The sequence below is a fragment of the Poromitra crassiceps genome (genome assembly GCF_964638095.1).
Source record: "Poromitra crassiceps genome assembly, chromosome: 12".
NCBI lineage: Eukaryota > Metazoa > Chordata > Actinopteri > Beryciformes > Melamphaidae > Poromitra > Poromitra crassiceps.
Genome location: NC_139632.1, coordinates 19,271,009 through 19,282,596, shown reverse-complemented (window position 1 = coordinate 19,282,596; position 11,588 = coordinate 19,271,009). Strand labels below are relative to the sequence as shown.

Below are 11,588 nucleotides of genomic sequence, written 5' to 3'. Positions count from 1 at the left end.
ATTTTCTCATTAGCTGAGGTACATCGCCCAAATCTGTATTTCACGTTAGTAATGCGTTGCACAATGTGCATAGGCTGAGGGATGACAACAGCATAGTATTTACAAGAGAAAACAGGTTTTGCACAAAATGGGACCTTTAAAATGTTTATGTTTGTCACAGACCAGATCCGGGTCTGGCACAAATCAGACCCGGAAAGCCGGGACAGAACCCCAGAGCAGACAAGGAAACCAAGACAATGTTCAATGATCTTTACTGAGAGTCAGAGTTGAAGGCTAGAGGGTGGAGCGCGGCGAGGCTGTGGCTGGGTCAAACCTGTGGGGCCCGGCCCGTAGGGGGTCAGGAGTGGAGGCTTGAGGTCCCTGGATCGAGGCTCGCAGCTGCAGGTGGTTGGTTAGAATCTATGAGAGGAGAGTAGAACAGGTATTCAGTCCACAGGTAGCAGGATGACAAGAGCTTGAGATAGGCTGGTCGAAATACTAGAACTTAAGACTATGAATGTCTTCTTCACAAGATACACTACAATTTACTATGACTGACGGGTTGGCTACTGACTGGGTAGTGTCCCCAATAGCTGTTTAACGATCTGGCGAAGTTCTCAGCTTGTCGACATGCTTAGGAGCCCAGTAATTGACAGCCCCACCTCCAGCGTTGCCATCAGCCTAGATCAGAGACAGGTGTGTGAGTATAGAGAGAGGGAGAGCAGAGTGGAGAAAGGGGAAGAGGAAGCGCCACCCAGCGCCCACAGCTCAGCCCCTTCTGGCCTCATGACAATGTCCCCCTGATTCCTGGCTACACTTTTTGCATAGGCCACAGTTGCACAGTCCACACACCCTGCTGACTCAGCAATTAGGCCTACACATTCTTACACACCCTGCTGATTTCCCAATTACACCTACCTTACCTACACACATCCTGCTTTCAATAGTTAGACCTATGCATGTTCTGCGGCTCACAGATGTGCATTTTATATGTTTAAGCCGGGTATTCCTTATATATATGCTATAGGCAGCAGCCAAACTCAGGTTGCAAACTGTATGAAAGATAAACCATAAATAGAGTTAGAAATAAAGGGAAATCAAGGAGGAAAAAGAAATGAGCTTGGTAAAAAAAACTTTATGAGATATGAAAGACACAGCAGTGTGGAATTTGATGTTTGACGGACCCTGATAGCTACACTGCAGAGCCTCCACTTTCCCAAGTACACACTAGTTTTCTGTTTATCTCACAGCTGGGCGGTCAGTTGAGGGTAACCAGAGTGCTGATGAGGACATCTTTACTGCAGTGAACTGAACTGAACTGAACTCTCCTAGTCTATACACAGCCCTTAAGATGGGTGTATAGTAGAAGTGCATAGGTGGCATATCAGCACAAGAAGATAAGAAGTTAAGATACCGGACCATTAGAATAACTTCTACGGCCAGAGGCACCACTTTTTAAATGTGTCGTTTTTAACCACAAAAGACCGTGCTGACTCTCAGAATCTCATATTTTGCTTCCCGTTAAGCAAAGTATTGATTACCAAGAGGCAGCAGGGTGATGTAATGGGTGACCGTCCTTCAGCTGGAAGATCTGGGTCCAAGCCCCCAGTTCAGCAACACATGCTAGAGGGGAGATGAACAAGGAAGTGTCACATAATAATTACTTAAGGGATAAGTAATATACAACTTATAATGTAGGTCCAAAATCACCAAACATAAGAGTGACTACTAATATACGTACAAACCTCTGCATGACCACACCTTTGTACACAGGTCACACGCTACCAGCCAAGTTGCAACTTATAAGTTCCCAGAACTTAGCCGAAGTATACTATCCTCAGGACCTTGAAGGACCCGGCTGATGACAGGACTTTATAAATCTCAGTTCCTTTTTGGAAGTCTTCCAGCCGACACAGAAACACTCACTACTTTTAACCTCCTGCTTTTTGCTTGTCCCTGCATGTCCACTTGGGGGCCCCCTGCCCCCACTCCACTTGCCAAACCTGATTTTATGGACTCAGAAATCAACATGAGCCTGTCACACTCACAATCTACCCCCCCCCCCCCCCCCCCATCGTTGTTGTCAGTTGTTGTCTCACATTGCTCTTCATCCTTCACTTCATGTCTTTTTGTGCTCTTCTCACTTTATTGTTCACATTGCTTTGATACATTTGTCCTGTTTCTGCTTTTTTTTTTTTTTTTTTTTATAGTTTATTGGCTATTATTGGTTAATATGCTCTCTCTGTAGAGTGTGCTTTAAAAACATTTGATTTCTGTGTGAAATCTGAAAACACTGCATAAATAGGTTTGATTGGTTTGATTTGATTCATCATGTGAGTGAGCCAGCTGTTGGGTAACAGATGGAAGAGACAAAAGGGCAGAAAGGGAATGATCAGCTGGACTCTTGTGGGATTTCTACTTGAGTGGTTCCAGCCTTTCCTCTGGTTTCAGCTTGCCAGCCTACAGTTTTCTCAGCAGTTCACAACACCCTCTCCTGTCCAAGCTTGTTATTGCAAAGCAGCCATATTTTTTATTCAGTGTTCCTGGAAATCTGCCCGGTTTCCACTAATCGGAGAAAAATGACATTTCTCTTCTGTACACTGGATAAGGGCAGCCATTGACTCTACATTTGAAAGCAAATGAAAGTAGGAAAACATTAATGTATGTTTTTGACAGAAAACAATGCTGTTTGGACCAGGCTTTATGAAAGATGATTGCGTTAGGAATATTCTCAGAGCAGTGTGTCAGGTTATAGATAGAAATAATCAATGCCAGAGCAGATACTGATCATGTAATCAGATAGTCCTTTACTGGATGTGTTGTCAAGCTTACTGTACATCTGCCACACCCACAACTTGGTTTTCAGTGTGTGTGTGTGTGTGTGTGTGTGTGTGTGTGTGTGTGTGTGTGTGCGTGTGTGCGTGCTATATCTGAATGGTGTGTAGGCTATACCAGTGCTTCTCAAAGTGGAAAGGGGTCCTTGAAGGCATTCCAGGTGGTCCCCAGCAAAAAGGGGAATCATTTATATTCACTATAATTCCATCCATACGTAACACAATCACAGAATGTGACAGTATGACTATTTTGGCCATGGCTACACTTTCTGTAATAAAACATCTAAAAGCAAAAATCGTATCAGATGGGGGACCCTGGGACAAAATCTTATCAAATGAGGGTTTGGTCCGTCCGTGTTCCAATGTGTGTCGGTATAGGCAGGGCTCCTTGACATGAAAGAGTTTGAGACACACTGCTGTATACACGTTTATGCAGTTGTATGTATATTCATCACTTTAGTAAAGAGTATGCGGCCCTGCACCAACCTGACCTTTCCAGCGCCCATAGCTTTCCTCGGTGCTTGACGCATGTATCTGGGCTCAAAAGACACCCCTGACGTTTATAGCACATTAGGTGTGTTTTCACACTCTGGGCCTCTGATGCAGGCAGAGGATATAACATTTAGAGTATACCGCTGAGGATAAAGTAGCCTATTTAGAATCTAAATATTGAGAGGAGACGGCGAGAGGGCTGTGGGCTGGCATTACATGGAGCTCAGCTGTGTGGAGTAGGGCGAGTCAAATCAGGGAGAGTACCCGCTGGCACTGTTACAGCCTCTTCATTAATCAGATTCAGAGTGTACAGTATGTGTGTATGAGAGAGGAATACTGAGGTGAAGGGAGGGAGAGAGAGAGAGAGAGAGGGAGAGAGAGAGGGAGGGAGGGAGAGAGAGAGAGGGCGGGAGAGAGAGGGAGAGAGAGGGAGGGAGAGAGAGAGAACAGGATAGATTTGGGGACTTGGCTGATTGAGTGAGAGATTTATGGGAACCTGTCATGGCGTTGTTGGAGGAGAGAGAGAGAAGGAAGAAAAGAAGGATGGATTGCATGGTTTCAGGGGCACATTCCCTCCCATACACCTGAGCCAACAGATCTGATAGCAGGGGTGTTAGCGGAGGGTAAACACAGTGTACCCACCTCTTTGAAATGAGGCAGAGTTTACCCACTGATTTTCAGATCGACTGAATGAATGAGGGGAAACACAAGGTGGGTAAACTACTCACCTTGGATAGTTTACCCACCTCTGTATTTACCACTACACCCCTGCTGATAGCACATAGGCCGGGTAAACAAGGTGTCAATTATAGTGGCCTGGCACACGCAGCCACCTTAGACCCGCAGAAGAGGCTGAACGAGGATGCCACATTACATCTGTGGAATAGTGCGCAGTGTGGGAACGCCATTGCCATTCACCGCCTCCTCCTCCTCCATCCCTCCTCCTCTGTACTGCAGCACTGGAGGGCTTCAGACCCATAAAACATCAGAAAAGGAGAGGTCCTGACAGGCCCTCACAGCCCTCTACCACTCAACAGATGTGAAATGGCCTGATAGGCTCCCCAGAGATGAAGAGACGGGGGGGACGGGGGGTGGGGGTAGTTGGGTTGGGTTGCAGTAACAGTAGAATAGAGGAGGTTCAAGATGGAGATGGTGATGTAACGTCTATCTAAACTGAGCAACAGGAACTGAAAAAACAAACAGCTATTCTTGTCACTGATGACTAGCTGCATTCAGTCCTCAAAAAATGTGTTTTGTGGTGTTTCATTTTAACATGCATGCAGAGATCTGGCTCCCAGGCTTTGCTTTGCATGCATGGCTTATGGAGCAACAGCACTCCCTACAGAAGACCAACGGTACTGCAGAACCTGCTCAGCTGACTCTATGCAGCTTAGAGTTGCTATGTAAATGAGTGGCATAATTAATAGAACTGGATCTTTTGTGGAAAGGAGTCATGTCATCTTGCATAATGACCAATGAGCTACAGGCTTAATACTAGAAATGTACTGTAAGAAGAAAGGGCTTCAAATGGATGAAACCAAATGGGCCATAAGGAAGTCAGAGACACTGTCAGTCAATGAACACAAGTGAGAAGGCAATGTCTGAGTGGTTTATTAGAATAAGAAAGTTGACATAGAGCAAAGTCTCCATGCGGAGTGACAGGCAGAGTTCAGGACATTGTGGAGAATGGTGTACAACTGCTGACGTGTGTGTGTGTCTGTGTGTGTGTGTGTGTGTGTGTGTGTGTGTGTGTGTGTGTGTGTGTGTGTGTGTGCGTGTGCGTGTGCGTGTGCGCTTATGTATGTATTTATGTGTGTGTGTGTTTGACAATGTATGTAGAATGTGTGTGCAGTTGTCGGAGGGTGCATGCATGTGTTGCGTTTGCGTGACGACGGACAGATTTTTTTTCGCGGACACAAGCACACACACTTGCATGTACTGTACAAATTTCACACGTCGCTACTTCTGTACACACACAGAGGCTGTGTCGTCATGCAGCTACTGCACTTAAATTACATGTAAGTATCGAGGTTATGTACACGTAGTGGGGGGACATGTGCTGTCATCTGATGACAGCGCCCCCCGGGGGGCCCCTAGGGACGGGGCCAGCCTCTGGTGGGTCCTTTCACAGTAGCAGGAGACTCCACTCTACAGGAGAAACGCAGTGTGTGTCGTTGCTCTTTCTGTACGAGTTCATTCATTCCTCCTCTTCCTCATCTCCATTTCCTTTATTTCAGCAGCACAGGCATCAAAGTAGGAGAGACCTCGATGCTGCTCACAGTACTGTTTCATTGTCATTGTCAATATAATATCTTCGTTATCAAACCCTCATCAAATCCCACACACCAGAGAATTGAAATTGAAATCATATACAATAATATTCCATATAATTCCAAACCAAATATCTACCACAGAAACAAACGATAGAAAAAGAAAAAAACATGACAGAAATGATCAGCGTCAAATCGACTAATAGAATGTTTCACTACAACTTTACGAAAAATGCAAACGTTGATTTTGTTTTTCGCCTTGTCTTTGTGCTTCTCCATTCATATGTTGGCTTGGCAGTTTGGTGTTACTCCTCCCCAGTGTGATGGTGGATAGATACAAGTCGGCCTCCTATTTTGGGCTGACTCCTTTTAGGGCCTTACAGTAGATGACTGTAGCAAGATGGCAGTTCCTGGCTGGGGGGCATCATCACATCACTGGGCCACATGGCACAAACCACCCCAACACATAAAGGCATGGTCTCTTCAGCAAGCACACAGACACAACCTGATATATATATATATAAATACAGACAGACTGGGTCACAAGGGGTGGGTGGAGATGGTGTGTGTGTGTGTGTCCTGTGTAGGGAGGGGCGGGATAGGGGTGGGAGAGAGGGAGATGGTGTGTGTGTGTGTGCGTGTGTGTGTGTGTGTGTGTGTGTGTGTGTGTGTGTGTGTGTGTGTGTGTGTGTGTGTGTGTGTGTGTGTGTGTGTGTGTGTGTGTGTGTGCGCGCAAGTCAGGAGGACTAGACAGGCGATATGGGAGCTCCATATCAAAAAGTCCAAACAAAATCATTTCTGAGCAGCACAAAGAAACCAATTTACCGCATGAGAGGTTTTGAAAACGTCTAAAATAAATAAATAAATTGTTAAACATTAAGGATTTGATGTGAAGTGGAGGGCGGATTTCGATTGCTTCGTGTTGAATTACTCTGATTTCTGTTTCTGTCACTGACTCGTTAAATCAACCAATGAAACTTGAACGGTGACAGATAAGCAAGAGAAAAGCACTGCGTGGGCCTGCGAGGGAGTCTGCTGACCAAAAAGTGGGTTTGAAAGAAGGGAGAGAGAGTATATAGATAGTGAAAGACGAGGAATTGAAATGGTAGAATAGAAGAATGTAAGCGAGTGACGGTGACTGTCCTCCACAAGGGAACCCCTGAAATGTTTAGCTGCCCTGTAATGTTGGACTGAAGTAATCATATTATGCATTTTAGTCAAATTCAAATTTAGTTTCAATTCATAGAACCAGTCAATGTGAGCCCATTCTAAGCTCTTGGCCTGTGCTCTAATAATTGCTGACCCTAATCCAATTGCAAGCAAAATTTGGTTAACGGACCTACTTGTGCGTATGCGCGCGCACGTGCATGTGTGTGAGTGTTTGCTGGTGGTTTGGTGGTGCAGAGGGGTAAGCGTTGGTGAGTGTGTGCCTCTCTCTCTGGGCTGATGTGTCTGCAGTAATCTTCGCAGGGGCTCATCAGGCCATTAGCGGGCAGGGAATGTACTTACAGCCTAATCAGGCATGTTTAGTGAAACACCGGAGAGGAGCTGCGGACTCGGCGACGGCTGACTGCCTCCACGGGCTGAGACAGAGAGGCCTCATTCACACACGCAGGCAGGCAGGCAGGCAGGCAGGCAGCACCGAGGCCACGGAGGAAGAGAGAGAGGTCGAGCGAGCCCGAGATGGCTGGTGGAGGGCTTTGTACCGTCGATATACCCAGTGACCTCTTTCAGGACTGTCTGGCTGGTGGGACGTTTGGGGATGTGTGAGGAATACACTGTGCTAATGCGCTAATGCGCTAACATCATGTTCCCCCGCCCGTCCTCCTCGCCTCTCCTCCTCGCCTTCATAAATCTCTTTGATTAGTCCTCCTCAGACCTCTAGCTGTTGCTGGCTGCGGATTTATACACACTGCGATGTATTTGTATGTGCTGATATTAGTATGATATCAGTATGCACCGCCACGCACGCTTCCACCCAGGGTTAGAGCACTGTTAATGCCGATTTGGGACTGTTTAGCGAGGGGGGAAGGTGGGGGACAGGAAGGATGAGCCGAGTAAAATGGAGGAAATGTGTTTGTTCTGCACTCAATATGAGTAACGTATTCATAGACACAAAGACAAGGAGATCAACACACATACACTCGTGCAGACACACACACACACAGACACACAGACACACACACGCACATCCACCGCTACCCCACTATGACCCAGATGAACGAAAACTATCTCTGGATCTACATTTGAATCAAGAAGGGATAAGAGCAGACAAAAAAAAGAAAAAGAAGGACAGACAGGGAGTGAAAGAGTAATTCCACACCCAAGTCCACCCATGCCCGTCTGTTTTGTTTAGCCAGTGCTTGCTTTTGTTGTGAGACAGACAGGGATAGAGCCACTAGGGATGACCATTGTGAAGGTTAGCGGTCCCCCAAACCCTGGCCTCAGTCCCAGCTCCGGCCCTGGGGCTCCTCCTCGTCTTGGCACGGCCGTACCTCGGCAGTGTGAGTGAAGCGATGGTGTGGGTGTATCTGGTCCAGCGGATGGAGGTGGCGTCCTCCTCATTGATATTCTGCGAGGCTGCGGCGCCGGGACGCCGTGGGTGCCGGGACGCCGTGGATGCCGGGCCCGGGTCCCTGACTCTTAACGGTTATTTGTTGCCGCTGTCTCCTCCCGCTCCGGGGCACAAAGAGGCTCAGTGTCAGGCAGAAGAGGCTGAATGGAGCTCCCCAGCGGCCGGGCCTCACTGCCCAGTCAGACAGCCAGACAACCACAGCTCACATTCCCTCCTTCAAATGGACTGGCGAGCCAAGGGGAGGCCCCAGGTCAGGTCACACAGACCCCGGCATACTGAGAGAGGGAGCCAGGGAGGGAGGGAGAGATGGAGGGAGATATTGTTCCTTTTCCCCTGGGCGCTCCTCTCTCTGGCTTCGCTCAGTTCCTGTTGGCTTGGTTGAGGAAATAGGGATATTATTATCAAATATAACCGGGGGTGTAAATTAAGGTAAAAAGTGTCACCCTCATTCAGTCTTTATCGTCATTTCTTCTCTTGCTTATTATTGCTCTCTTTCACTCTTTCATGGCTATGTCGAGTGCTGCGTCCGACGTGTTGGGAGTCACACAAACTAGAGTGGGAGTCTCACCCCTTTACTAGCCACTGGTCACCCATCCAAACCTCTGATTGGTCAACACACATAGAACTTTGCAGAGCCACATTACAAAATGCATTGGTCTCTGTGTGATTGTTTATACAAAGGGAAAGAAAAAAAAAAGTTGACATCAAAATGGACTTCTCCCTTACAGAAACGTCATTGTGTGGTTATTCACAGTTAGACAGGACACTGGTTGGGGCTTGCTGTGGCCATACACATACATACCATACATACATACATACATACATACATACATACATACATACATACATACATACATACATACATACATATACACACACGCACGCACGCACGCACGCGCACGCACACACACACACACACACACACACACACACACACACACACACACACACATACACACACACACACACACACACACACACACACACACTGCATGGTTCAGTGAGAGTCACTCCCCTCTGGCACAGCTAAAACAGTATTAGTCTAATATGATTTTTTTCTGAAATCCAAGGTAAAGCACATTGTCGTCTGCTGGATGCCGCTGGCACAAAAAAGCAAAAGCAGAAACAAAATTTCACACCCAAACAAGGTTTATGTGGAGAACAAAATAGTGGAGGGAGACCTTTGACATTTGGCGCTCCAAGCTAATTGTCAATAAGTTGATTCTCCACACTGTCCTTTCCCCCCAAAAGATGTCCCTTCCTTTGCACCCCTCTCTGTTCCTTATTGTTTGTCCGGCGGCGTAAAGGTCAAGCTCTGTGCATCGTACCACTTCCAGAGCAGAGGGGTGCGCCTCAGATTAAGAGCAGAGGAAAGGAGCCGTGAGGAGAGTTTTCTCCTCTTTTTCAACTCTCTCTTTATTTCTCTCTCTCTCTCTCTAAGTGGCTGGCTTCAGGAGTCAGCCTCTTCAGTCAGCTGAATGATGTCAGAACATTGAATGACAGTGAGAGAGGACAGACAGGGTGAGGTCGGACAGGGACAGTGAGTCTGAGGGGTTGATTTATTCCAGTTTACTGTTGGAGGGAATGGGTTTTCAGAGAGAGCTTGGTGTCATGGCACACTACACTTCACTGGCCACTGGGGGTGCGCTCTCCCACGTTCTTCCCTAGAAGGTGGCTGAAGTCAGCCAGTTCTCCGAGCCCTCGGTGGCCGTGCATGTCGGGCCTGATGAGGCCCTGGCGCTGGCAGGGGTAGGGCGCTGCGTTGTTGCTGTTGTAGTTGAGCGCCTCGTGGCTCCAACGCGGCTCCCCATAGTCCATGTGGGGCGTGGGGGCCGAGACCACCCTCCGTCGGTCGGGGGAGTCCTGCGGCGTGGCCGGGTAGATGTATTCTCCTGCTGAGTTCCTCAGGGTGCCGGCGGGGCGGCTGCCTCCGTGATCCCCTCTCTGGGTGGCGAGGACCAGGTAGCGCTGGCGCTCCGTGTGGGGGGGGAGCACCACCTCCCCGGGGTCCTCTAACCGCACCATCCCTCCGCCCCCTCCTCCACCATGCAGGAACTTGGAGCTCAGGTAGATGACCGAGTTATTGGGGCAGGGAGTCCCCACGGCAGTGAGGAAGGTCTGGCTCTGGTCCCAGTCGGTGTCTGGCAGACGCATCCCCCGTTTCTGCTGCAGCGGGGTCTGCTCCGGGGTGGGCAGCAAGCCTGGGTCCATCTCTCCTTTAGACCAGCCGTTGGGCGTCACGAAGGGGTTGTCAGCTTGTGAACGGCGCCTCTCACCGCCGCTGGTTCTCGTCACGCTCATTACCGAGCCGCTGCGGCCCTGGCCCAGCATGCTCTGCTCTTTGTCTCCCTTGCGGCGGGCGCCGTTGGCCCCGGAGCCTCGAGAGCGGCGGTGTCGGTGACTCATGATCCAGCAGACGGCGAGGCCAGACAGGATGGCCCCCGTGGCGAAGGCTGATACCGCAGACACCACCAGCAGGTTGACTGACACCAGGCCATCGGGCTCCTCCATGAAACTCTCTGGGAGCAGCAGACCTACAGTCAGAGGGAGGGAGGGAGGGAGAGAGAGAGAGAGAGAGGGAGGGAGGGGGGACAATCACACATGAAAATAGGGCTATCAGTCAACTTGCGGAAGCAGCTAAAGAGCATCAGTATTAGCATCCTGTATTAAACATGTGGGAGTTCACAAACACAAAGAGAAAATGGCCTCTTTTCTCTCTCCCCTCTGTGGGTGGGAAGGGCGGAATGCTCTCCAGCCAAGGTAGCTCTGCCATTGGTGTAATGGCTAATTGCCTTCATTACCTAAAGTGGACGGTGATTTTAATAGCTGTAATAACTGTCTTCCTGATTGAGAATTGCTCTCAACCCTGACTTGTTTCACAACATTCGCTTTACGGCAGAAGATTCCAAGCCTGGCATTAATGGTGAGTAATGGTTTACAGCTCCCATACTGTATATTATTTACTCAAAACTTACATGTATTCCTATTTGCTCCAATAATTATGCAGACATTTTCCTCCTTACTGCATTTATATTCTAGAGTATGTGCGAGGGTGAACTTAAAGCACAGTGTTTATAGAAAAGTGGGCAATGAATCAGGAGAAAATACCATACATTTGTGCCTTTTCTTTTTTGGTAGGAGAACATGAGATGAACTCCACGGGAGAAAAGAGGTGATGAATTATTATACAACAGGTAGTTCCGGCCGAGCAATTTGATTGGACAAGAGGGATCCTACGAGTGCCTATATTTCATGATAATGCACTGGCGCTTCACTGTGTGTAGATCACTCCGCTTCACAGCTGCCCTAATCAACAAAATGCTTCACAGCTGTAGAGTAGACAGTAGTAGAGTAGACAGCCTGCAGTTAATTAGGCTGATTAGGCTACATTTTCTGCAAAGGGAAAGCTGGGGGGACTATTTTTGTTGGCGGAGGAAT

At 48.2% G+C, this 11,588-nt stretch overlaps 1 protein-coding gene across 1 annotated transcript in view; it reads right to left on the bottom strand.

The window, feature by feature from the left end:
• Positions 1–9,776: 9,776 nt before the first annotated feature.
• The window catches only part of sema6bb (sema domain, transmembrane domain (TM), and cytoplasmic domain, (semaphorin) 6Bb), a gene marked incomplete at both ends in the record, with an annotated part of 85,806 nt that continues 83,994 nt past the window's right edge, over positions 9,777–11,588 (bottom strand). Inside the window, one exon of the mRNA XM_083648380.1 lies at positions 9,777–10,684. Within this exon, the coding sequence (XP_083504506.1) occupies positions 9,777–10,684 (908 nt within the window). The remainder of the gene's footprint in view (positions 10,685–11,588) is intronic.